Here is a 27,612-nt window from a genome sequence, read left to right on the forward strand (position 1 = left end):
CGTATTCTTCTTCATGGACAAATAAGACATCCCCTGAAAATAAGACCTAGCGTGTCTTTGGGGGAAAAATTAATATAAGACACTGCCTTATTTTCGGGGAAACACGGGTAGTACTGGCACAAGAACAGGCATATAGATCAATGGAATTGTAAAGAGAACCAAGAAATTGACCCAAGCCATTATGCTCAATTGATATTTGAAAAAGGAGGCAAGAATATACAATGGAGTAAAGACAGTCTCTTCAATAAATGGAATTGGGAAAATTGGACAGATACCTTAAGTTGTGAAACCATAAAAATCTTAGAAGAAACCATAGGGTGCAATATCACAGACATCTGCCCAGCCAGTGTGGCTCAGTGCTTGAGCATTAACCTATGAACCAGGAGCTCAATTCCTGGTCAGGGCACATGCCCAGGTTGCAGGCTCAATCCCCAGGAAGTGTGCAGGAGGCAGCCAATCAATGATTATCTCTCATCATTGATGTTCTATCTCTCTTTCCCTATCCCTTCCTTTCTGAAGTCATTGAAAATATATTTTAAAAAAAGAAATCTCAGACACCTCTCATAGCAATATGTTTACTGATACATCTCCTAAGGCAAAGAAAACTAGAGCGGAAATAAATGGACTACATCAAAATAAAAAGCTTTTGTGCAGCAAAAGAAACTATTAACAAAATAAAAAGAGAGCCCACTGCATGAGAACATATTTGCCAATGATACATCTGATAAGGGGTTAATTTTCAAAATATATAAGGAACTCATATAACTTAACAAAAGGAAGACAAACAATCCAATTTAAGAATGGGCAAAGGACCTAGACACTTCTCCAAAGTGGACATACAGAAGGACAAGAGACATATGCTCAGAGTCACTGGTCATCTGAGGGATGCAAATTAAAATGACAATGAGGTATCATTTCACACCTGTCAGAATGGCTATCATCAACAATCAACAAACAAGTGCTGGCGAGGATGTGGAGAAAAGGGAACCCTTATGCACTACTGGTGGGAATGCACACTGGTGCAGCCATTGTGGAAATAGTATGGAGTTTCCTCAAAAAATTAAAAATGGAGCTCCCATTTGACCCAGTGATCCCACTTCTAGGACTAAATCCCAAGAAACTAGAAACACCAATCAGAAAGAATATATGCACCACTATGTTCATAGCAGCACGATTTACAATAGCTAAGATCTGTTAATAGCCCAAGTGCCCATTGGAAGATGAGTGGATAAAGAAGCTGTGGTACATTTACACTATGGAATACTATGCAGCTGTAAAAAAGAAGGATCTCTTACCCTTTGAGACAGCATGAAGGGACCTGGAGAGTATCATGCTAAGAGAAATAAGCCAGTCAGAGAAACAGGTATCACATGATCTCACTCATATGTGGATTCTAATGAACAAAATAGATTCAGAGACATAGAACAATGGAACAGACTGATGAATTTCATAGGTAAGGAGGCGGGCGCGGAGATATTAACCAGGGAAGTTATGATACACAGACAATAGTGTGGTAAAGGCCTGAGAGAGGTATGTGTGGGGTGAAGGGGGTCAATGGGGAAAAAGGTGGGGACATCTATAATACTTTCAACAATAATGGTAAATTTAAAAAAAAAGGTGAGAAAGGATCCTCTTATTCTAGGTGTAGGGGCTGGGGCACTTGGGATGGGGTAGAAATAAGTCTGAAGTCAGAGAAGGAGGCAGGAGCAGGGCAGGGGCTGGGCCTGCTGGGAGGTTTAGGGTGCAGGATACCTCTGAGGTATGGAGTATTGTCAGGGTTGGGACTAGGGGTCAGAGTGAGTCTAGGATAGGAATAAGAATGGGAGTGAGGCAGGCCAGTGCTGGATGAGGGGAGGGGTAGGGCAGGAGCACAACAGGGCCCGGAATCAGGTAGCAGCTAGGTGTTATGCAGGTAGGAGAGCAAGGCTGGAGTTAAAGCAAAATTTTAAGCGACCTTTCTTGGATGTAAGTGAGCCCTTGGGCCTCAGGAGGAGGACTGGAGCAGTGCTGAGCTGTCCCAGGAAGTCTGCTTTCAGCTCCAGGTCTGTGTAGCTGAATTCTCCCATCTGGGTGTACTGGGGACACAGAGACAGCTACTGTTTAGCCACCTCAAGGTGGCTCCCCTGCTCTCCTTCATAGCTCCCTCAGACCCAAGATCTGACAGATAACTCTGTCCCAGATCTTATTCTTCATCCCTCTGAAGACACACCCATGTACTTTTTCTTGCTGAGCTCTAATATCTGTTTATTTTTCTAACTTATAAAGTAATAACACTGTCATCTAAGTTGTCTAAAATAAGATCTTACATTTGGTGATTCTCCACATATTAAAGAGCTATTTTCACAAACATTTTCTCACTGATTCACATAACATCCTATTAGGTAAAAATGACCTCTACCTCATTTTACAGAGTCAGCGCCTGACGTACCAGACCAGTCATAGGCTACTAGGATTGAAACTCAGTGTTCTAACCTCAAGCCCCACAGACTCATGGCTAGCTGACATAGATAAACCAGACATAGAATTCAAAACTGAAGCACAGGTGACATGTTTATGCTTGCTCTTAAGAGACTAAAAGCTTCAGGACTGAAATCTGGGTACCTGGGACAGGGAAATTGGGTTAAGGGTGGTGACAGTGACCAAATCTCATTACTTGGCTGCTCACCCAGGCCAGGGGAGGGCTACCACTTGTACTGCCTGTGCCACAGTAATCCCTGCAGGTACTAATCTGACACCCAAGACAGCAATGCATCAGTCACACATTGCTAATATCCTAGGTCTCCCCTACCTGCCAAGGGTTTTATCACCTGTGGCTCTGGCACAGACAGGGGACAAGATTACCCAGCAGGGGGTAGAGGTGAAATTCCAACAGACCTTGGTGTCTGGCTCCTGACTTCCTCTAGGGGTAATCCTTGAAGCTGGCGCTTCATTCCCCTCTCATGGCTCTCCCCTTTGGAGATAATCCTGGGCAGGTCCACGCTCATTTCCCCCCTTGGAATAGGTTCACATCTGTGAGGCCCTTAGCAGTGAGCAACGTGGGGCTTTCTGCTCTGCTAAGTCCTGAAAGGTCCCTACAAAGAACAGTTCTCCGAGGCCTGGAAGCACCCCCTTCACCAAGCAGGATGCTGCTCAGTGACTTTAGGGTGGGCAGCATGAGGCTTTGAAGATTCAAGTCTTTATTAAAGGCTGTGAAAGTGGAGAGGGCAAACCAGACTTTATTATAAAAGCTGTGACAAAATGCATCTGAAGGTAGCAGGCATTGTGGGGCTGGGCTTGTGCTAGGATAGTTGAGCACTGCCCAGTCCAGGCCCAGGCTGTCTTGTGGCTGCCAAGATGATGGCATCACAGCCCACCCAGGGACCCAGGCCCCTCCTCCACTCTTCCCATCAGTCTATTCCTGCCAAGCTTCAGAGGCAGCACCTATTTTAAATTGGAATCCTACTTTAAATGCATCAGGGTTCACTGTTAGAACCAGTGCTCTCGCTGTTGTAGCAAGATTCTATGTAATCCCTTAATGGGTTTTCAGGGCACCCACAAGATGGGGGTTGAGGTGTGTGCACACAGACTTCACCTTTGTGAAAGCTGAGCCCATAGAAGCTGGGGGTCTGGGCTGCATCCCAGTAGCAAAAATCGAGGGGAGGGGACACTGGTTCTGCCCGACAGAAGGGATGGATGGCTCTGACCTGCTAGTGTGCTGCTGCTGACTTCTGCTGTGCCTTAGGCTGGGAACCTTAGCTTAGGTTTGGGGGCTAGGGTTCAAGAATGAAACCATCTGTCTACTGCCTAGTGGCATGCTGCCCATTCTTAAAATCCCAGAATGGCAGGGTTGAATGGGACAACCAGCCATTTTACAGGTGGGGACAAGGGGACTCAGGAAGGGGCCTTATCCTAGGTCAGGACTTTCTCTGTTGCTCCACACTGCTTCTCCTTTGAAGTGCAGTCTACACAGCAATGGTCCTGGAACTCAGCCGGCATCAGCAACACCTGGACAGCCTGCTAAACTATACAGCTTGCTGGGTGCCACCCCAGTGTCCAGTCCAATTCCAGAGGTCTGGGGCAGAGGTTATCAGGGAAAACCAGGTGTGGGCTTCTGGACTACACAGAAAGCAGCGCCGGGTCAGATGACATTCCTTGGCAAGGCTGAGGCAGGCAGTGCAGACATGGCCAAGGGCCATGCTGAGAGGTGTCAGTAGCCTGAGGACCAAATGGGCAAAGCCTGGACTAAAGGGAGTGTTTGTGTGGCCAAGAGGAAGGAAGCAAGTGTGGAGGGAAGTGGGGACAGGCATGGCACAGCAGCTTCTGTCTCTGCAGATATGAGGGAAGTGGACAGAGAGCCAGCCTTCAGGCAGGCAGAGGCTGGGAGAACCCAAGCTCATGAGGGGCAGTTTAGTTTGAAAGGCACTTTGAGTACCTGTGGGGCCACTAGTGTTGCAGGTGGTGTCCATGGGAGCTGTTGGCAGGTCCCCTTGCAGTGGCTGGGAGTCAGGGAGGAGCTACAGGGACAGAAAGTGGCAAACTGGGTGGCTGGAGGCCACTTAGCCAAGGCCATGCTTTCTTCACCCAGGACCTCCCTGGTTCTGGCTCCTGCAAGGAGCCAGGTGAGTTAATAGGCCTGGTGAGTTAATTCACTGGTGCATCAGAGATCTGGTAGCTCCAAGGGGTGGCTGCTTGGCCTTGGAACCTTCTCTGTGGGATTTTTAGAGAAGGGGAATTTGGTCCCAGAGAACAAGACCTAATTCTGGACCAAATGTCAGCTGAGTATTAGGGACCAGGTTCTGGGAATGCTGTGATGGGCAGGGCCTGGCTGAAGGACAACATCACCCTGTACCCAGAGATTCCAAGTCAGTCATCCCCTCATCTCAGATGTTCTGGGAAGCCCTTTGGGCCAACCTGTGGCTAGCAAGAGGGGTAGAGATGCCTTCTCCCACTGCCAAGGCTGGCCCTTCCATCAGGCTTTTGAAGTAGGTACTCATAGCTTGCAAGTTGAGAGCAGGCTGTGCAGGGGGCGATGAGGTGGCCTGTAGATACCGGCTGTACTTCTTCAAGCCCCCCTGTGGGTCTCGACCGTGTGCAGTCAGCAGCTCCATGAAGCTCACGTTGTGGAGGGCCAGGAGGCGGGCCTCGGCCCGGGGCAGGACGGCTGCCTGCACCAGGGGCTGCAGGGATCCGAAGCACTGCAGGCTGCTGAAGGAGTAGAAATGCTGAGCCAGCTGGGGGCCCGGGGAAACCTCAAGGAGGCGGCACAGGTCACGCATGGTCAGCACAGCGGCCAGCGCACTGTGTTCACTCATGTTTCTTGCCAGGTAGGTCTTGGCCAAACTCTTGAGTTTGAAACTGCTGGCCTGGGGCACTCGCTCCTGGATGAGGGGCAGAGTGGCCAGGAAGCCGGAGATGGCCTCCTGGAACTCCCATAGCTTGTTCATGTCTTCCAGGGCCCGGAAGAAGTTGGGGAGGCTGGGCCCCCATAGCTTATAGCAGGCCAGGATGGGACGGCACATGGAGCTCAGGAAGTGGAGGAAGTGCTGTAGCCCCACCTCCAGGGAGACAGCCTTGGAGTAGACACTGAAGGCCTCTGGTTGGATGAGCACTCGGAATTTGCTCTCCTGGTTCACGGCTGCCAGCTGCCTAATCTTCTGGGCTGGGCAGGAGAGAAGGGCAGGATGAGGTCCTAGAGACATGGGAGGCACTGGGAGGGATTGGGGGACCTCCAGGGCTGCTGACCCACTATCCAGAGACCCCCACCTTGGGTCTGCTGTCAGGAACCAAACATCAGCCTCCAAACATTTGCAACTCTGCCCCAGGCTCTGAAGATTCAAGTCTTCTCTAATGGTCATTAGAGAACCCACTTTCATTGTCAATCTTGAGGTCAGATTGAGGCAGGCAGAGGCTGGGAGAACCCAAGGGGAAGCTGCTGACTACACATTGCAGATATGAGGGAAGTGGACAGAGAGCGGCCTTCAGGCAGGCAGAGGCTGGGAGGAGGTGTGCTGCCCTCAAATGCCTTGCTCACTGGCTGCGAGTCCTGCTCCTGCCTCCCCTGCCACCTGCCTTGGAGTTCACCAAACCCTTTAGATCCAGGTCCCTCCTGTCTCTCTTCTGTCAGCCTCACCCCACTACCCTTGAGACCCCTCACAGTTTCTACCTAGCCCTACCCTTGGCCTCCAGTCCCATCAATCACTTAGCTAAGGCTCCCAGCCAGTTGGAGCCCCTGAGACATACAACACATCTGCCCAATCTACTGCACTCAAGAGTGTGGCCCAGAGCCACTTGTGAGGTCTGTGAGTGACTTCCCTGTCCTGTGGGAACACCTGCTGCTTCTGGCTGGCTGGGCTAGCCCCAGGCTGAGACTGTGCCATAAGGCAGGGCCTCAGCAAATTCTATAGGAGTTGAGGGGCTTCTGGGAGAGAGGTCAGATCTCTCTATGACCTCAGCTCTGTTGGCCTCCCCATGCAGCCCCCCGTGGAATGGGTCTTATACCTAGAAATGTGCAATCATACAGCCCAATGCCTGGCTTGAATTGCTGGTCTCATAGCAGTGATTTTTTTTTACAAACACTGGGTTTCTGTTTAGAGGTGTCTTCCCAAGGCTCTCCATGGAAGAGAAGCACTCCTCAGAGTTGTGAACTCCTGGAGGCGCTTGCCTTACACTTTCAGGCACTGGTCAAGGCAGCTGTCCTTATTCAAACAACAGAGTGGGACACCTGGGCACTTGCTCCCTCCTCTCTGGCTGTGGTCATTGACCAGAGCTCAGGGCTCTCCTGGACCCTGCAGATGGCTCTGCCTGTACTTATCTTGGGGACCTAGAGACTAAGTTATAAAGGGGTGGGAATGGTCATTAGAGAACCCACTTTCATTGTCAATCTTGAGGTCAAAGAAAACCAGGGGCCTGACTTCTGATTGGAGGTCTGTGAGGCTCTCATCCAGGACCCTGAGGGAGTTGGGGCCCTCCAGCTGAAGGTCACTGGACTCGCTGCTGCTGTCATCCAGCTCTCGGAAAGACTGCAACACAGAAAAACCAACAGGTCAGGGGTCCGGAGGGTGAGAGGAAGCATATTGGTTGTGGGAGCATGTGCTGGTAAGCAGGTGTGTGTAGTCACATGTGTGCGAACATGAGCAAGTTAGCCCGGCCTGGGTATCTGCATGCACATGACCAAAGGCATGTTATTGGTGAAGGGAAGGTGTATGTCTAGGTGAGTACACATGCATGGGAATGTGTGTGCTTGATAGGACACAGACACACATGTGCACTTGTGCAGGCTGTGTTTTAGCCAGTGCACATGCATTAATGAGGAGGGGTAAGAGGATGAGATCATGTGGGCAAGTGTGTATATATCTGGGTATGCATGGGGAGGTGTGAATTTGTGAACCTGTATTAACACAAGTGTGTGGGGGGGGTGTGGAGGCTTGGGAGCAGGGCCAGTGCTCTGTGGGTACAGCTCGAGGTGCCTGTTCCTCACTTGATCTCTGAGCAGACTCAGAAGAAACACAAACTGGGGACAGGAGAAAAGAGTCTCATCTTGAACCCCAGATATTTCTCTGAAAGGGGCCGGGAGCCTGGCTTTTCTTGTTCCAAAAGAGCGCTGAGGTATCAGTGTCCTATGCAAAGGGGAGGGGGAGGACTGCTTAGCTTCTAGGACACACACCTAGGTGGACACACAGAGCCCAGCACTGAGAGCAGTGGAGGGATAAAGCTCAGAGCCTAGAGGCTGCCAGACAGCAACTAGGAGCTGGCTGCTTAGGGAAGCCTGAGGCCTCTCCAAAGTGAGCACAGATTGGAAGGGGCAAGAACAGTTTGGAAGGTTTCTGGTGTAGGGGAAGGGCTCCAGCTTCCAAGGGGCTGGGGCTACAGAGGGAGAAGTATTCTCTCATAATGTAGAGTTAATTGCTCGTTATCTGCACAGCTGCCAAACCCAGATGTTGTCTTTGGTGGCCTGCTCAGAACCTCCTGTGAATACCATCTATGGACATCAGCCAGAGACCAGGAGGGAAGGGCATGGCAAGCGTCCGGGGCTGGCTGCGGGAACTGCTGGGACCCAGGTCAGAGCAGGCCTTGGTCTTTCCTTCTATGGACTGCCTCTGGCTGGTTGACAGAGTTGGCTTCACTTGGGACTATATGAGGCCTCCATGAACCCTGGCTCTGACTAATGTCCTTGGGAGATAATTAGCACATTCTCATAGGCCCTTCTACTCTCCAGGTGAAACATTTAATGAATAAAAATTGAACCAAAAGCTAAGTCATTATTAACCACAGCTAACATGTGCTGGATATTCCTAGGAGTGGCTGATTTTTACTTTTGTTTGTTTCATAGCCCTACCCCAGGCTCATCACCAACTTCTTCCCAGTCAGTGATAGAAATATGCAATAGAAATCCATCCAGAGCTGGTTTTACTTAGAGAAGCCTGAGTTCCTAGACTTTAGACAGAAGGCCCTAATAAGAGACTTTGTCAAATGCCTTGCATATCAGTATCCTTGAATTTGCCACATGTCCAAGGCTAATTTTACATAACTGGCTCTGACTCTGCCTCACTGTCCTGGCCTCCTCCCTCCCTTGTAAGGAGTCTTCTACAGAATCTTCCTTGAAGTTGATAGCTGGTGGAGAGCTGAACTCCCCTTGCTATGTCCTTGCCTTGGCCTCAGCTCTCTTAAGAACAGCTGAAGATCGATTCCCTTGGCTGAATCCTCTCTGCCACCCACTGACAGAATACACTAGGCTTTCTCTTCTGCCTTCTTTTGGCTCCAAACATGCAGTGGCCCTGAGGGCTTCCACCTGCCTCCTTCCTTCTGCGGTGTCTCTTCATACCTTAGAGCCAGAATATTTCTTTAGGATATTCTCTTCCACGTTAAACTCCCTGGAGAGCAACACAACTGCATCTTTGGGCCTGCTCCCCCGTCTTTATAGGGGGGTCATTTATGATGGCCATCAGAACCTCATTTTTAGAGCCTGCCATTGTCCTGGGTCATTTTCTTTTATAGTCATGGAACTGTCCTGTCTGAATTTACAGAAGACCCTGCAGGCTTCCCTAATGAAAGGGCACCATCTCCTTTCTGCTGAGCTTGTCAATGGAGGAAAGCTGGATCTTCCAGCCCCAACTCTTGCTCCCAGATTCCTCTTGCCCTTGGGGACTTCCATAAAGTATGGCTTCTCTGTGGGGCTGGTCTCATGGGAACACCTTCCACTGAACTCCGGCCATCTGTAAACTCAATTCCCCCACCCTGGGAAGTACCGGCACATTTAAAAAAGACTTTTCTAAAGGGCAATTGGCATATAGAGGCCCAGACACAAAACACCTTTTTACCCCTGCTCACTAAGAAAAACCCTCATGTTCCACCCCACACACCTCAACCTATTCCACAATCAGCATAATTGAGTGGGTGGGGGAGCAGAAAGGGACAGTGTGTGAAAACAGAACCCAAGAAGCCAGGAAAGGGCCTTTCCTTGGTAAAACCTGAGGTTTCTTGGCTGGGAAAGGAATGGGGGCAGAAATGAAGTGGGGACAGGTGAAAGTCCCTGTGTGAGGACTAGAAAGTGAGCAGTGGGGAAAACACTTTGAGGACCTAGGGAGTGGGAGATGATGACAACTGAAAGAGGGAGAGGAATTTAAAAGTCCTGCTATGTGTTATGAGTTGGATCCCTTTGAAAGATGCCAAGAAATACAGGAATTTATTTTTTATTATACTTGGCTAATGGACTGTGTTTCCTTGATCCAGTTCTCTTCTCCCCTTCTGGGTAGTATCCCAGGAGGTATGTGTCACCTCCATTCAAAACTGATACATACACATCTTAGCAGCACTTCTCTGACAGGACTGTGCAACTGAATCTCCCAACTCCTTCAGGCTTCTCTCCTTTGGCTTTGCATTAGCAGCTTAACAGACTCTTGATGCCCAGCCTCCATCCCAGACCAATTCAATTAGGGTCTCTGTGGATGGGACCTAGGAATCTGTCATTGATAAAACCCCAAGTCATCAGTATCACTCAGGGTTGTGAAGGATTGTCCTAATTACTGATTTAGTCCATGTTTGGTCATCAGCCAGACAGGAGCCAAACCCTTTGATATTCAGCATCTAGTAACCAGAAGATATCTGCCTAGTACCTGACATTATTGCTTACCAAGAGTCCCCAGCTCCTAAGGGACTTTCTCAGCAGCCAAGCTTAAGCAACAGCAGGGATCAGTTTGGCAAGACATGCACTGCTAGTTTTTGCAGATACAAAACCCCAGCTCTTTCTTGAAAACTCTGGAAGGCGAAGAAACCAAGATGGCGGCATAGGTAAACATCTGAACTTGCTGCCTCGCACAACCACTTCAAAACTACAACTAAAAGACAAAACAGACATCATCCAGAACCACAGGAAGGTTGGCTGAGTGGAAATTCTACAACTAGAAGGAAAGAGAAAAGCACACTGAGATTCAGAGGAGGTGCGGAAGTAAAGGCAGAGGTATGGAGGTGTGCGCGGACAGGGCTGGAAACTGAGGACACGCCTGTCTTTTTCAAGCAGGAGGGAGACACAAGCTACCGACTGCTCTGAACTCCACTTCCGGGCGAGACTCTGGGGACCCAGACTCATAAGAGGAGAAACTGGACTGTCTGGCATTGGGCGGAACTTGAGGTTCTCTCAAAGGTGCTTGCTGCGATTACTGAGGCACACTGAGACTCGGGGGCCACTTAGGGCAGAGCTGACGGGAAGCCATTGCTGTTTGCTCTGCCCTGAGACCCCACCCCACACAAGCTGTGCGCAGAGGCTTTTGTATATGAATGGCCTGGTCTTTTGAAATCTAAAATTACCTAACAAACTGCAGCTGAGTCAGAGAAGCCCCAGAGCCGCCAAAAGAAGGTCCAAGGCCCCACAGCAGCTTGCATTGCTTCACAGCCGGGCCTCATCTGGGCACCTCCAAAACCCAAACAAAGAAGAGGAATCTGCAGATCTCTCCATAGCTCCTGCTGGGTGGCCTCAGGCAAGGCTAAATTAGCACCTCCTTGGAGATCCAAGAGCCAGTGTACCCAGTGGTCAGAGAGAGACCATCCTAATTACAACTCCTCAGATCCATAAGGGACACACTCAGGGGGCAGACTCAGTGAGCACCAAAGCCCCACTGAAGCAAGTCTTGCCTCATAAGGGTGTCTCCAGCACAGAAGTTCTCCCATTGTAGATACAGCTAATCCTCACAGCCAGTTGGCCTGGAGGTCAATTCCTCCCAGTGATACCAACAACTGTCAAGGCTGAACTACAACAAGACTGTGCACACAGCCCACAAAGGGGTGCACCAAGAGTGTCCACCTCAGGTAACTGGAGAGGCTGAGCCACTGGGCCCTATAGGACACCTAGCACACAAAGCCACTCTATCAACTCAGGGAAGCAGCCAAAATGCAGAGACAAAGAAACAGGTCACAAATGAAAGAAATGGAGGAAAGCAAATGACTGGATATAGAGTTCAAAACCACGGTTATAAGGTTTTTCAAGAATTTTCTAGAAAAGGCCGATAAATTTAGCGAGACCCTCGAGGATATGAAAAAGGGTCAACTAGAAATTAAGCATACACTGACTGAAATAAAGAATAATATACAGAGATCCAACAGCAGACTAGAGGATCACAAGAATCAAGTCAAAGATTTGAAATACAAAGAAGCAAAAAACACCCAACCGGAAAAGCAAAAAGAAAAAAGAACCCAAAAATATGAAGATAGTGTAAGGAGCCTCTGGGACAACCTCAAGCGTACCAACATCCGAATTATGGGGGTGCCAGAAGAAGAGAGAGAGCAAGATACTGAAAACCTATTTGAAGAAATAATGACAGAAAACTTCCCCCACCTGGTGAAAGAAATAGACTTACAAGTCCAGGAAGCGCAGAGAACCCCAAACAAAAGGAATCCAAAGAGGACCACACCAAGACACATCATAATTAAAATGCCAAGAGCAAAAGACAAAGAGACACTATTATAAGCAGCAAGAAAAAAACAATTAGTTACCTACAAGGGAGTACCCATAGGACTGTCAGATGTTTTCTCAATAGAAACTATGCAGGCCAGACGGGAGTGGCAAGAAATATTCAAAGTGATGAATAGCAAGAACCTACAACCAAGATTACTCTACCCAGCAAAGCTATCATTCAGAATTGAAGGTGAGATAAAGAGCTTCACAGATAAGAAAAAGCTAAAGGAGTTCATCACCGCCAAACCAGTATTATATGAAATGCTGAAAGATATTTTTTAAGAAGAGGAAGAAGAAGAAAAAGGTAAAGATAAAAATTATGAACAACAAATACATATCTATCAACAAGTAAATCTAAAAATCAAGTGAATAAAAAATCTGATGAGCCAAAACCGGTTTGGCTCAGTGGATAGAGCGTCAGCCTGTGGACTGAAAGGTCCCGGGTTAGATTCCGGTCAAGGGCATGTAACTTGGTTGCGGGCACATCCCCAGTAGGAGGTGTGCAAGAGGCAGCTGATCGATGTTTCTCTCTCATCGATGTTTCTGACTATCTATCCTTCTTCCTTCCTCTCTGTAAAAAATCAATAAAAAAATATATTAAAAAAAAAAAAAAAGAACCCTTAAAAAAAAAAATCTGATGAACATAATAAACTGGTGAATATAATAGAATCAGGGGCATAGAAAGGGAGTGGACTGACAATTCTTGGGGGGAAAGTGGAGTGGGGGGTGTGGGAAGAGACTGGACAAAAATTGTACACCTATGGATGAGGACAGTGTGGGGGGAGGGTAAGGGCATGGGGTGGGGTGGGAACCGGGTGGAGGGGAGCTATGGGGGGAAAAAAGAGGAACAACTGTAATAATCTGAACAATAAAGTTTTATTAAAAAAATATTGATAAATAAATAAATAAATAAATAATTAAAAGAAAGAAAAGTCTGGAAGGCCCCAGAGATGCTTCACCTGTATCTGTGAATGGGCCCACCTCGTTAGCTCACCGAATGCCCACTGTTCCAGCCCCTCTGCAGGCTGCTACTACCCCTCAGGGGACACGGCTCACATCTTCCCAGAGGAGCACCTATTTTTCTGATACACACTCACCAGCATCACTGTCCCTCCCCCGGATCATTTGCTCCCCATAGGCCTCCCTTCCACTGCCACTTCTGACATAGCCCCTCCTCCTCGATAGGCTCCCTCCTGCTTCCACTTGGTCTTCCAGATGCCAGGCCCTGGGGCCAATCAACTGGTAGAAGAGTGGTGAGAACACCCATTTTTTTTTTTTTCTGCTTTGGGTCCTAACACAGGGCCCATGGCAGAGGCACTGCTAACCCAGGTGTCCACCAAGCCTGGGTCTCACCCCTCCACCCAACTACTGCCTCACCTGGAAGGGGCGCGGCCTCTTTCAGAGTAGTCTCCCATTTACTCAGTCTCTCCCTGACCCAGCAGGCCTGCACCAGAGCCTCCAGACATGTCTACATTGCAGCAACTGACACACCTACAGCCCAAGGCAAGGGGGGGAGGGGCGGCAGGGGTTGTTTACATGCCCTGTTATGCTTGGAAGATGTGGCATATTAGCAGGTTGGTATTCTCCAACTGTCACTGGAAGGTGAGAGAAAGGCCATGAAGAGGAAAGGGCATGGGAATGCAGGAGCCTAGCCCCCTCCCTCCAAGCTGCTTTGAATACTCTAGGAGCATCAGGGGTCTGGAAGGGGCATGAAGGGTGGGTAAGAAATGTACCAGGAGGATCATACATTTGTTTTCTTTTAAAATTTCTTCAAAAGGTTTGGGACTTCAGTAATGGTTAACTTAAAAACTTTCTGATGAATACCTACACAAAAGCCATTGTTCCTCTGGCTCTCTCCATGCCTCCAGAGCTAGTCTCCAACGTGAGCAGCTAATTCTTCATCACCTGCAATGCCCTCAGGCACCACCTGGCTCCTTGTCCACAGCTGAAGATTAGCCTGATACCCCACTACCCAAACACAGCTGGAGTCAGTTCCTCCGTTTGACTCTCAGGAAGTCTGGGGAGACCAGTGGCATCTAGTCCTTTTTTCTATCATCTCTTCCCATGCTTCTACCTGCACCCAGAATCAATTTTGTTTTAATCTTATCAAGATTATGGGATGGAAAAAAGTGCCCAGATTTCAGAACATGAAAAGACAAGTCTCAAAAATGGATTGTCTGCGAGGAATAGAAATGGGGAGGTTGCGGGGGCGGGGGTGGCGGCACGGTTCTGGGCAGCTCCGAGGTCTCAGCTTGTATAACTGGGCAGATGGCGCAATTCACCAAGCAGAGCAAGAGATGAGTTTGAGGTCTCTCTGGGACATCAGAGTACAGCTGTAGGAGAATATCTGGCTGTACTGGTTTTGTATCAACAGCCTCTGGCTGTAAGTGAAGACAAAGGCCTGGCTCAGATTATAGGAACGTATACAGACCAAAAGGGAAGAAGGCCCAAAACCAAAGCTGTAACATTTAAAGGACAGAGACCTTGAAGGAGAAGAGCAGCAGTGAGGATGTAGGAGGGAGGCGAGGGAGCCCTCCCGAACCAGGGGGAAGCAGTCTCTCAGGAGGCTCCAATGCTGGTCAAGAGTAACGACTGAAGGTGACCATTGGACTTGAGGCAGGGAGGTTACCCTGGTGCTGGTGGGCAGGGTCCACCGGCACAATGAGGGAGAGGTGGGAAATGGGGTGAGCAAGGAACACCCAGGCAGGTAAGGAAAGAGAGGTTCTGAGATGGGAAGACTTCCTTCAGCATGTTTAGTTATGGCTCTTAAGGAAGTGGAAGTATCTGAAGATGGAGATGAGGACTGGCAGATGGGGTAGGCTCCCAAGGAGGCAGGGGTGCTGGGGCCAGGGCAGAGGAGTCCCAGACAGGTGGATGTCCCTCTACCCTAATAGGACAGGGGGAGGAATGTGATGGGGTCAGGTCAATCTGTCGTTGGATATTGGATAGCAAGATGTCAACAGCTCCCTTGCCATCTGAAGGTTCCTGTTGTCTTCCTAGGGCAGAGGGTGTGGTCACCTGCTGAGAGTGAGGGTGGGGATGAGGGCCCAGATCTCAGGCTGTGGAGGTTCAGTGAGCTGAGGTGGAGGGTGGGAGAGTGCCTTCGACTGACTATCCTTTGTGGCTTTCCTCCCCTTGATTTTCTCCAACAGAATTCGGCTCCGGGTAGCAGTGCAGAGGCAACCTACTAAATCCCACCAGGGCTGTTTGTGAAGGGCAGGCCTAACTGGAGGCCAGGAGGAGCTGGGTAGGAGAGAGTGGAGGTACTGGAAGTTACTGATGGAAAGTGTAGAGAGGGCCTGGGAAGGCACATGGGCATTTCTTTAAATTGTCAGCTGAACCCAAGGCGACAGGCAAAGGTGTTATCAGCATTGACTCTTATCTTTGCCCAGGTGTCGGGAAGTGGGTTTTGATATGTAAATCCAGTCAAGCACCAGGAATGCTCAGGCCTACTCAAGAATGCAAATAATCTCCTTTGTCTTGACTTTTGGTGAAACTTCCTGGTATGTGGGGGTATAAAATAAACGCGCTGCATTGGCTATGGGTCACTGTCTCTCCCTCAGAAGAGGACAGCGGTCCACCTGGTTCCCAGCTTTTTCCTTCCATTTTGTGTCTTGTCTTTCATTTCTTTTATTTCTCAATCCCCAGCTCCTTTACTCAGGAACTGGACCCGCTCTCTAGCCATGCTGGATGTGGAAAAGAGAGAAATATTTTTACATCAGGAAAGCTCAAGGGACAGAAGGCGATGGTCAGTCTTGAGTGGGCCAGTTTAGAGATGGACAGTTCAGTGATGGTGAGGTTCCAGGGGTGGCCTGGAGGTGAAGACCCCTGAGAGGTCAAGGAGCAGAGAGGCTGGGGTAGAGGATGCTGTAGTCCCCCAAGAGGAAGGGAGAGGAACCTTAGGAGGCAGGTGCCAGAGTCTTCCCTATGTGGGGAAAGTAGGAAGACATCTGATATGAGCTAGGGAAGTGGGGTTCACATCAAGACCTGGAACCTCAAAGGCACAGGCAGTCTTATCAGATCGTGGGACTGAAATAGCCCAGGAGACACAGAGGGCCTTGACCCCACCTCCTACCTCTGACGTGGCAGAAAGAGGGACAGAGTAACCCTACAGGAAATCAAGTTTCAGGGCAGGGAAGTGACAAAAGCTAAGTCCAGCAAGGAATCTGTTGGTCACAGTCTTTCAACAAACATTTATTGAGCAGCCACATCTGCCAGGTCCTAGGATTGACACAGTCCCTGCCCTCATGGTCTTAGATCCTGACAGAAGCCCAGTGGAAAGGCCTAGGGTAGGGGGATGGGACAGTGGCAGGTGCAAAGGTCGAAAGCAGCTTTCTTTCACTGAGCAGAGGCCCAGACATGTGAGGAGTGGTGGCCTGAATCTGTCATGCCCTCTCAACTAACAAGGACTAAAAGCTCCTTGCCCAGAATCTATGCAACCATTCCATCCTCAGTTCACTCTTTGACCAAGATGTATGAATGCCTACTGCTTGTAGGGCCTTTAGGTATATGGGCTAGGCTGGGCAGAGGGATGGAGGAGGGGGCAGAGCAGGGCGTGGGTGTTGGCCCAAGGTTATAAGAGGATGGTGGCCAGCGGTTGTAGAGGGAGGCACTCGGGGCTCTCAGAGGCTTGCCTGAGGGGGACCTGGGCTGGTGGGGGGCCTCTCTGAGGATGGGAGTGATTGGGATGCATTTGGAGGGACTTCCTGGATTTGGGGATTCTCTACAGGGGTCCTGTCAGAATCCTGGGGGGAGATTCCTGCCCCAAGAGTCTGGGGTGATTGGCCTCCTGCCCTGCCTCCCCTGAAAGAGGCATCAATCTGGGGAGCAACAGAGGAGGGAGGAAAAGCAAAGAAGTTGTTGAGCCACTGAGCTACATGGGAGGACCCCCGAAGGGAGTGGCCAAGAGACCGCCCTGCCTGTCGCACCAGTCGGGGTTGGCTGATGACTGGCTTTTGGAGGCAAACAAGACACTCCTGGAGGTTGGCAGAATGGTTGGGAGGCTCAGTAATGGTAAGGGTAGGGGCTTGGGCCATTGGGGAAGGACAAGTCCACAAGGGGGCACAATACGATTTGAGTGGCAAGTGGATGTGACGAAGGCGGATGGCTCTTCGTGTCCTGCGAGACAGGTGGCTGATCCCACGGTGGATGGCAGCATGCTCCTGGTGCCCGGCAGGCTGGCTGGGAGATGTGGCATCAGGGATGACTTGCTTGGTGGTATTGTGGGGAGGCCAAGCCAGGAAGTGGCATGTACCTCGGGGCAGACGGGAGGCCCGGCAGGTGTGGGATGCTCTTAGTGCTCTCAGCAGGGGGTGGGTTGGCCGGGAGTATGTCGCAGTGGTCTCCATGGGCTCCAAGCACTTTCCAATACAGAACCTCAGACTGAGGGCTGGAAGGGGCTCAGGGACCACCCTGTCCAACCTTTCACTCTGTTCAGATCCTCTTTTCCCCTAGACAGGGGACTGCCCATTAACAAACCTCAGGGACAGAAGGGACACAATCCACAAGCCACTGTTCCATTACAAGATGGCTTTAAAGAAGTTCTTTCTTATCTGGAGTGAAATTTGCTTGTGTGAGCCCTATGTGGTGCTGCCCTGTGCCCTTACAATCCCTCAAATTGGCCCTCACTTGTGTCCACCCTCCTTGTTGAGAAGGGGATAGAAATACATAAGGAAGCTCCCAAAAAAGGCCATGTCTAGTCCAGAAAAGAGACAGCTCTGGAAGGAAGCACTCTATCAGCAGTTTAGAAGAGAATATATTGTTACTGAAGGCCCCTCATCTGGAGGGAGGGCTGGTCCAGGCCCACAAGCCTTTGAAGATTATCCTTAGGACAGCTCAGGTCTGAGAGTCACCTGCTGTGATTGTGTCCCCTGGAATGGGGGAAGGCAGGAATCCCGGGCCAAATTTCTGGGCCACTCACCGAGTTTTCAGCATCTGAGTCCTCTGAGCTGCTGATCACCACAACGCGCTCCTCTGAAACAAGGCAGGGGAGGCAGCGTCAGGCCCTGCTGGGAACGCCCACTCCTACCCACCCCAGCCCCAGTTCTCCCGTGGGGACCTTTGTTGGCCAGTGGACTGGGTGGGTGATGTGTGGCCTGCAAAAGGGGATGTCAACATTCACTGTGTGTGCCTGTGGAATCTGTTTTTTCACAGTGGCTTTCCATAAATGCCTGCTGGCCCTGCCTGTGAATACCTAATTCAGCTGCTGACCCTGAAAGCAGAATTTGCTCCCTGTGGAGGCCTGACAGACACCACCTGGTTTAGAACCTTTTGTAATCCTAAAGAAGCTCATTGGTGTATTCCAATTCTCAGTCCTGTGAGAATGTTCAGTTAAACAATAGCCTATATCTAGGTAAAACCTTTTGATTTACCAATAGCACTTGTGAGCAAGGAATATCAGTTAGGGCTGGGTGTGTGAGCAGGGTCAGGGCCCAGGCTGGGACCTAGAATGAGAACAAGGCTGGACTGTCTTAAACATTCCAGAATTCTATGGGTTGACCGCTAGCCTTGCCAAAGGACTTCCTATTTGGCAGTGTCCCTGAAAGATATCTAGGACAAATGAGGGCCCTCAGGCGGTAGCCTTTGCAGAAAAATTTGGGAACAGATGGGTCCATGGCCTTTACTCAAGTCCTCTCTGGGAATGTGCTAGACACCCAACAAACAAACATTTCATGGGGAGACCCACGCCGTGCAGAGGCACGGTGCTAGGTTCTGCAAGAGTGTGTTGGGGGAAGGAGCTAAGGAACTGTAAACTTCAGCTCCTGGTGCTCCCCACAGTGGAATCCCATCAAAGCACATGGTGAAATAAGCCACATGCACTCTCAACCCCCAGGCAAACTGTGGGCTCTCCTTGCCCCGTCTGGTAGCAGCTGAGGGCAGGACACAGGGAATGCTGTTGGCTTTGGGCTCCCTGGGTGGGTCAGGATGCAGAACAGGGGCCCCACCTAGCCCCTGGAAAACAGCATGCAGGCCTCAGCCTCTGTTGTCCCTGACCTCCCTACCTGCCTCCCCAGAGTCGCCAGTCTCATGGTTGCTGTTGAGCAGTAATTCCTCATTTCCTGCAGTGTGGCTCTCAGGGCTCTGGGACCCCTCCAGGGGCAGTGGTGAGACTGCCTTGGAGGTGCTGGGCCTGGGCTGCTCGGGGGAGCTCAGGGACAACCTGGCCTCCTTCTCTTCCTCGGACTCCATCTTGATAACCTTCCTGCGGCACTCGGTCTGGCAGGACTTCCTCCTCTTCTGTGGCGTGGCTGTGTTGGAGACACCCTGTGCAGTGGGAAGTCATAGTGCCAGGTCAGGAGCCTCCAGGGGCCCTAAGGTGGTGGGCAGAGACCTAGACCTGGGTGGCAGGGGCCTGTGCCTTCCTCTCTGCCTCTCTCCACTCAGAAAGTCCTCCCAGGTTGCCATGCACACTGGCCCTGCCTACTAACCACCGGCCTCTGCCTGCCCTGGGAGTGGCTCATATGCTTAGCATAGAGGGGAACTTCCTGACAGGGCAGCTGAGGGAAAGGAAGGGCATAGAGCAGGTGCTAAGGTCTGGGTTCTCACTCAGCTCCACCTCTTACTGCTTGCTGGGATCTGGGCTCTCAGGAGGGGAGGCAGGACTGCAGAAAACTTACCTCTCTACAGGAGGGGTCTTTGATGGAGTAGGCGTACATTGGCACAGGGTGTGTCCCAGGCACCGACTGTACCACAGCCACAGGTTGAGCCTCAGCCAGCCCCAAGGCCTGCACCTGAGCTATCTGTGCCCCTGCTGGCTGCAAAGTCAGAAAAGGAGAATCAGAAATGACTGTGCAGCAGGATAAGGGCTGGAAACTTAGGCCTGGGGTCAGCCCAATTCCCAAGGCCTGACCCAGCCACAGGTACAGGCTGCTCAGTCCAAAGCCTAGAGGTCCTAGGGACCAGGAGTCTTCCCCACACCCTCCATGACTTCACCTCATGACCCTGAGGTGCTGGCATCCAGGAATCACTGCCCAACAACTCCTCAAGGCTTGCTCGACATCTATCTAGCCTACACAGCTCCAGGGACAAAATGCTCACTGCTGCAGGAGCCAGTTCCTCTACTAGCAGCCAAGTTGTAATAGGAAGGACACCCTTCCATTGAGCTGAAACTGGCCTCCCTGTGGCCTTCACTCTGCCCAAGGGGCTTTAACTCTGCCTGGGTCAGAATAGCATTAACTATCGTGGACAAATCACTTAAAACTCCTGGGGCCTCAGGCCCTCTCTGTAAATGGGAATAATCATGCTCTCTACCTCACAGGGTAGTTTGGATGAAGTACATTACTAAGTAAAATGCTAGAAAGAGCACCTGGCACTTAGTACCTGATGGTGATGAGTGTTTTTATTACCACTCTGTGCCAGGCTCAGTGCAGGTGCTTCATGTACCCAGCTCCTCAAAAAGTCTGACAGAATTTTCATGATTCAACAAGTCTACTCCTAAGTATGTATCCAAAGGAACAGAAAACAGATGTTTAAACAAAAACTTGCATATGAATGTTCACAGCAACACTATTCACAATAGCCAAAAATGTCTGTCCACAAAATGTGGCACACCCATATAGTGGAGTATTATTAAGCCATAAAAAGGAATAACATTCTGATACACACACATGAATGAACCTTGAACACATTATGCTGAGTGAAAAGAAGCCAGCCACAAAAGGATACATATTGTATATTTCCATTTATGTGAAATATCCAGAACAGCTATATGTATACATGTAGAAAGCAGCATGGTGGTTGCCAAGGGGTGGGGGTGGGCACAACGGGGAGTGACTGCTTCATGGCTTCGGGGTTTCCTTTCCGGGCAATGGAAATATTCTGGAACTAGATAGTTGGGATGGTTGTACGAGATTGTGAGTGTAGCCCTGGCTGCTGTGCTCAGTGGTTAGAGCATCAGCCCACGTACCAAAGGGTTGTGGGTTCAATTCCCAGTCGGGGGCACGTACCTAGGTTGCAGGTCAATTCCCCGACACTGGTCGAGGAGGCAACCAATTGATGTGTCTCTCTCATGTTGATTTATTTTTCTCTCTCTCCCTCCCTCACTCCTTCCACTCTCTCTAAAAATCAATAGAAAAATATCCTCAGGAGAGGATTAACAAAAAAAAGATTGTGAGTGTACTAAATGTAACTGAACTTTATACTTTAAAATGGTTAAAATAGTTTTCTAGGGGGCCAATGGGGGAAAAATGGGGACATATGTAATACTTTCAATAATAAAGATTAAAAAAATAAAATAGTTTTCTTACGTGAATTTTACCACAATAAAAATAAATTACAGTTTTAAAACAAGAGGTAAGTACCACCCTATGATTATCACAAATCTACAGAGAAGGAAACTGAAGCACAAGAGAGGGTAAGTTAATTCCTATGGTCACAGACCTAATAAGTCCCTGGACTAGGGTGCCCCTCCCACCACCCTTCCCTATTGTGTGAAACTGAATGGCTTGTTAAAAATGAGTGAGTAATGTGAGAAGTGCTCCTTTGAAAGGAGAGGCCCACACTCCGGACCACTGGTGCTTCAAATTCTATGTGACGATCATCAGTCAGGAGCATGCAGTCTGTCCACAGAGTGAAGGCAAGGCATCCGTCACAGCAGAGGGGCCCTTCATCAAGTAGAGCTGCATTGGAAAAGCCAGGTGACTGACTGAGATTACAAGGCCCGGGATGCTTTCCTAATTGGAACAAGCTTTGCCCCTCCTGTGTGGGGGAAGACATGGCCAGGCCTACTCTCAGAGGACACCAGCGACGGACTGGCCAAACCCAGCTGGGGTACACAGGAAAGGCCCAGTACGATGGGGCCACATGCCGGGTACCGGACCGAAGCCAGGCAGGGCTCTTTTTGGTATCATCAGTGCTCTGATGTGGGCTGTGGGCTCCTCCACAGACTGCTATAATGGATTGACTTCCTTCTTTCTTCCCTCATTCCTCGGTTTCTTTTGCACAACATATTTACAAAAAGGGAGGAGAGTTGTCTTGGGATCAGAGAATGAAGCCTGTGTGGGGGAAGGGCAGAGAATGGACAATCTCTGACTCCAGGAAAGTGCACAGTCTATAGTGAGTGCTCTACGCCAGTGTTTTTCAAACTATATTTACTGTGACAAACTATATTTACTTAGTAGATCATGAAAGCAATCGAGTGGGTCATGACCCGCATTTTTTATATTACATAGAACAGGAAATATAGTAACCCAGTGTCATTTGTTTTGCAAAACTTCTGTTTTAACTAAAGGTATGTGTGTATGTCTACAGAGTGTAGGCTAGATGTAAAATATATTTTTTACAATGGGTGATGGTCAAAAAGTTTAAACCATCTATTATATATTAAAAAAAAAAAAAGTAGCCCTGGCCAGTGTGACTCAGTTGGTTGAGCATCATCCCATGCACTGAAAGGTGGCTGGTTCAATTCCCAGTCAGGGCACATGCCTGGGTTGCAGGCTCAATCCTTGGGCACATGCTTGGGTTGTAGGGTGCATGCAGGCGGCAACTGATAGATGTTTCTCTTTCCCATAGATGTTTTCCTCTCTCCCTCTCCCTCTCCCTTCCTCTTTCTCTAAAATATCAATGGGGACATTAAAAATAAGTATGGGTGAGAAAGTGGAAAAATTGGAACCCCTGTGTACTGTTGGTAGAAATGTAGAATGAATGGTACAGCCACTATGGAAAATTGCAGGACAGTTCCTCAACAAATTAAAAATAGAATTACCATATAATCCAGCAATTCCACTATAGCTAAATTTTATGTTACGTGTATTTTGTCACCATTAAAAAACTTTTTTTAAGTTGAAAAGATCCTGCTCTACCTTTCTTGTCTGGCTCTACAGGCTGCTGGTCAGTAATAGACCTTTCCCTATGGGCCGTGAACTCCCCAAAGGCAGGGTTTGTTCCTCTTTGCCTCCATTCTACCCTCCCTGACATCCACCCCCAATGTTAATGAAGCAGGGGACACATGAGGCTCAGTAAGAAAAAAAAATATCATGATGACTGATTTATAATTGTTTTATAGCTTTAATTTTTTTTTATTTTTTTCACTGAAGTATTGTAACATCATTGCAAAAAGAGTCTATGGGAAACAAAAGGGGGGGATGCCCGAGCTACCCCACTCCCCCAGAAGTTCTAGTTAAGCCTGTAGGCATGTTTTGTCATCTCTGCCTAGGCATACAGTTGTAATAAAAGTTAACCAACAGTTTCAGGAGGGATGAGTGTTGGCACCAGAGGCCCAGACAGGGATGTGGATCCAGGAGTTGCCTTCCTCCTGGTTGATGGACCTGACTCTACTGGAACAAACTAGACCTGCCTGCCTCATTTGAGCTGCCTCACTTCTTCTGCACTCACAGCATTACTCCCTTCCTTTCTCCCAGCTCCACCTGCCTGCCTACCCCCTTTTCCAGCCTATTACTTAAAGACCACAGCAGGCTCTGCAAAAAAGAGCATCCTTCTCATGCTCCAAGTTCAAACTACTTAGTAGTGGGTAGTGAGAAGTCACCTCAAGATAAAGACATGGCAAAATGCCTAGACCTCACATGGACAGTATGGGCCTTCTTGCTGTTCATCAACCAGTAACTGGCACCTGGAAGACAGCTGAGATCTATGGACCCAGGGCATTTTCCACTATTATTCATATGCTTTCTTTGGGGACATTATCCTAGCACTGTATGTAATACAAAACAACTTAAATATCCATCAACAGAGAACTGGCTAAATAAAGCATGTCAATGGTCCACCATTGGTGCAAGTGCAAAAAGGCACCAAGAAGGAATACGTGATTGGGTGGAAAAGCCTGGGGCACAATGCTATGTATACATGGTACTATGCTATCTATGTGCGAAAAGAGAATGGAAAAAGCAAATATCTATAATTGTATTTACTTATAATTACATAAAGAAATTCTGGAAGGAAATGTAATGTTAAAAAAAGATAGGTATGTGAGCATAAGAATTGACAGATGGGGGCAAAGATGGGAGTGAGACATTTCTCTCTGTTTTTATTTCTGACCATATGATTATATTTCCTATCCAACAATTAAAATGTCTTTTTTTTTTTTTTGGTCACTTTTGGAGCTATGTATATGGGGATGTGATACCCAAGGCAGGAGTTGGCTTCTAGTCCTGCCCCAGCTCAGCATGTGGCCTCCGGTTAAGCCACACACTCTCTCTCTGGATATTACCTTCATCTTCTGTAAAAGGGGGAGGTTTAGACTCTATGCTCTCTCCTAGCTGTAAAATACTCATATCTAAAAGTCCTGCCTCCTCCAGGAAGCCTATCCTGATTGCCTCAGCCTTCAGCATTCTCCCTCCCATGGGCCATGCCATAGTAAAGCAAATCCAGGAAGGCTTGCCATCCTGACCACCCACACCAGAAGACCTGCTTTTCACGGATGTCTGTTCAGTTCAGGACAGGCAGGCACATGCAAACCTGGATAAGCAGGATGGGGAGGAGACCAGATTCCTGGTTCTGGAAGGAACCGAGGAAATTGATCCTGGTGGAGAGTGCCATGCATGCAAGCACCCAAGAGGGCAAGCCAAAGGGTACCCAGGGAAACACTCTAAGTCAGAGCAGTCCAGAGATGGAGTGACAACCTTCAAGAATGAGTGAGCATCCTGTACTTAAAGGTGTGTGCATGAAAGCTGAATGGTGACATGTCAGGGGCATTGCAAAGTGAACGCAAGCATTAGAGGAGGAATGGGTAGCTTCCAACTATGGTTCTTGGATATATGCTGACCCCGAAATCATACCAATCGACCCCAGGCTGCTGGGTGGAGGTCTGACTCCTGGTCTCATTCTCCACTCTTTCCAAGAACCATGTGTGGGAGAAGAAGAGGGAAAGGTCCACACATTGACCCCAGGAAAAGACTCAAATATCTGGGGTGGGGTGCAGAGAAGGGAGAGGTCATCAGGGGTGCCCATCAAGTGATCACTTCCTTCACCTTCTGTGCACTCCTAAGGCTTAACTGCTCCTGAACCCATCAAGAGCTCATGTCCTATCAAGAGCTACAGTGGCATTTAGGAACCCAGAGAAAGCCACGAATCCTCTCTCTCACTGAAAGCTCCAGTCCAGCCACTTGCTGTTCATTTTTCAGGCATTCTCCTTACTCTATTACCTGCAGATACAGGGACAAAACTCAGTTTACTTTCTGCCTGACCTTCTGGACTGTACTGCCTCCCTGTCAGACCTCAAACCCATCTCACCAGATGAACGTCAGAAGGCTCCCTGGGAGTGCTGGTAGCCTCTGGGCTGGCTCTCCTGGGAAGAGCTGCATCTGCAGAACACAGAGAAGGTCATAAGCAGGCTAGGGACACTTCTGATGAGAGGGCTCCTGGCCTGGGACAGCAAAAGAGGGAAAGAGGGAATGTGCCTATTGCTTTTCTTGGATACCCATTCTCCAGGGCCTCTCACAACACTGGAGCACTCCATGGAGGGGCTAAGAGTTGGAAGGAAAGCTCCCTGACTGCAGTAGGCATGAACCCAGCCAGAAGGGAGAAAGGGGTGGCATTAGCATCAGTGAGCACTTGCCTTTCGCCCCCAAACAAGTACACCTCTCTCCATCTCTAGGCCAACACCAAAGCAAAATGTGAACGATGCTAAAGGTGTTACTGCTTGCTGACTTCTCTGTGTACAGTGAGAGCTCCATGATACTCTTCTGACCTGCAGCCTGGGTTTCATTAAATCTAATCTAAATCACTCAGGCTTTAGATTAAAATATGTAACTCCTGTCTTTGTCACTGCCCAGTTACAACCCCAAGACAAGCTGTCTAAAAGTCTGTGGGGTCATTTCTTGTATATGGGGTAACATTCACTGCCTTGATGGAGAAGGCACAAGTCCGTACCCACTCTAGGACTTTACTTTTATGAGCCCATATCCATCAATTCCAAGGACAGGAAGGAGTGAGTCCTTTCTCACTGACACCTGCCCTGGGGCCTTCAGATTCTTAGCTTCCCTCCCCTTTTTCATACCAGCTGTCCAGAGCTCAGATTCCACCCCAGAGATTTTCTCAAAAAATCATTAAAGCCTCCTCACCCTGGAGGCCCTCTCGCACATCCCCACCCCTTTCAAGTTTCTTGCAAGTCCCCTGCCGTATCCAGCTCTTTGGAGCTACTATAAGGCCTGAATTTGGACTGCAGAGCCAAGCTCTGTCTCTTCCTCCAGCTGTGTGATATGCCCCCATTTTGTTTCCCAGTTGGACTGGACAACTTGAGGTGAGGAACTGGTCTGCTCTTTTCCACCTCCCAAGTGCCCAATACCAGGCAGGGCCCACAAAGTGGCAGTTGGTCCAGATGGCAGGCCATTCTGGTGGCAAATAATCTCCACTGAGCCATAGTGTTCTTTGGGGTAAGCACTCAGCCACTCCAGGGGGCTTACCCAGCCACCCCAGGGGTTTTTCCCAGTCCACATCTGCGTGACCTCATATTCTAGTTGACTTCTCTGTTGCTGAACACAGGTGGCTTAAGAGAATCTCCTGGAGCCAAAACCGGTTTGGCTCAGTGGATAAAGCGTCAGCCTGCGGACTGAAAGGTCCCAGGTTCGATTCCGGTCAAGGGCATGTACCTTGGTTGCGGGCACATCCCCAGTAGGAGGTGTGCAGGAGGCAGCTGATCGATGTTTCTCTCTCATCGATGTTTCTGACTATCTATCCCTCTTCCTTCCTCTCTGTAAAAAAAATCAATAAAATATATTTAAAAAAAATTAAAAAAAAAAAAAAGAGAATTTCCTGGAGTGGTCGGTCCCTCTGGGGCTAAAATGATACTGGGTCTAGTTCTCAGCATTGTATTTTCTTAACTTCGCCAAGGGTCACAAGATCACAGCTAATTCACAGGGTCTTGTACATTAGTAAAACATGACCCCTCTGAGCGGCTGCAGCCCCTGTCAGGGGCTCCATTCTACCTTATCCTGCGTCCTGGAACCTACGATGTGATCAACTCCAAGAGAATAAAAAAGCCCGTTTCCCTTTCTTTCACAGGAAATAATCTTTCCTGCCCCGCCTTCCTCAGGGAGCAGCAAGGCACAAGCCCTAAATGGTAAACAGGCCAGCCACCTCGGGTGCTTACCTGTTCCCTGGGTGATGCAAGAGACGAGGTCCTGCAGGCGCTCCTTGAATTCTTCGAAGCTATCAGTGCGCACAGCGGTTTGCAGTCTCTGGGGCTCCTCTTGGCGCAGGCGGCGGAGCGCCTCTCGCAGGAAGCCATGCATGTCCAGCACCTCCTGGTCTGAGGCATAGCGCTTCATCCTCTGAACGAGCACGCTGCCTGTGCGGATGCGCTGCAGCACAGCGTCCAGTTGGCCCAACTGGCCCGCGATCTTCTTGTACTCGCTCTGATACCGCGTGTTCACTGCCTCCAGCAGCTCGTTTTCCTGCGCCTGCACATGGGCTACTAGCTGGCGTACACGTGTGCGGATCAGCTCCTCCATGTTGGTGCGCACGCGCCCCAGCTGGCTAACAGCTGACCGCATCTGCGCCTGCGCCATGCCGAAGGCGCTATCCTGCTCCTGCAATGCCTGCGTCATGGTGTCCAGCTCCTCCTGCCGCTGTTGGATCTCTGAGGTGATGTCGCACTTGAGGTCACTGTGACCGCTGTCCAGGAGCGCACAAGAGCAGCACAGAGGCTTGGAGCAGCCTCGGCAGTAGATGCTGGGGACATAAAAGGCAGGCCTGATTTCGGGCTCTCCTGCTTCCCCACCCCCCTTTTTTAT

General features: G+C 49.4%; 1 protein-coding gene across 5 annotated transcripts in view; it reads right to left on the reverse strand.

Moving 5' to 3' along the window:
• The window catches only part of PML (PML nuclear body scaffold), a 90,902-nt gene that overhangs the window by 33,966 nt on the left and 29,324 nt on the right, over positions 1-27,612 (reverse strand). The window contains exons 3-9 of one of the 5 annotated variants that reach the window (XM_080666417.1): positions 26,970-27,550; positions 25,112-25,182; positions 19,543-19,680; positions 18,928-19,189; positions 17,847-17,899; positions 6,848-6,998; positions 2,519-5,638 (exon numbers count right to left, since the gene is read on the reverse strand). In XM_080666417.1, the coding sequence (XP_080522543.1) occupies positions 4,860-5,638; positions 6,848-6,998; positions 17,847-17,899; positions 18,928-19,189; positions 19,543-19,680; positions 25,112-25,182; positions 26,970-27,550 (2,035 nt within the window). In that variant the 3' untranslated portion in view covers positions 2,519-4,859. Of the gene's footprint in view, positions 1-2,518; positions 5,639-6,847; positions 6,999-16,092; positions 17,287-17,846; positions 17,900-18,927; positions 19,190-19,542; positions 19,681-22,957; positions 25,024-25,111; positions 25,183-26,969; positions 27,551-27,612 lie in introns of those variants that run through there. The other 4 variants (XM_080666418.1, XM_080666419.1, XM_080666420.1 and 1 more) reach the window with 4 other exon arrangements.

Source organism: Plecotus auritus (assembly GCF_963455305.1).
Source record: "Plecotus auritus genome assembly, chromosome: 1".
In the NCBI taxonomy this organism is placed as follows: domain Eukaryota; kingdom Metazoa; phylum Chordata; class Mammalia; order Chiroptera; family Vespertilionidae; genus Plecotus; species Plecotus auritus.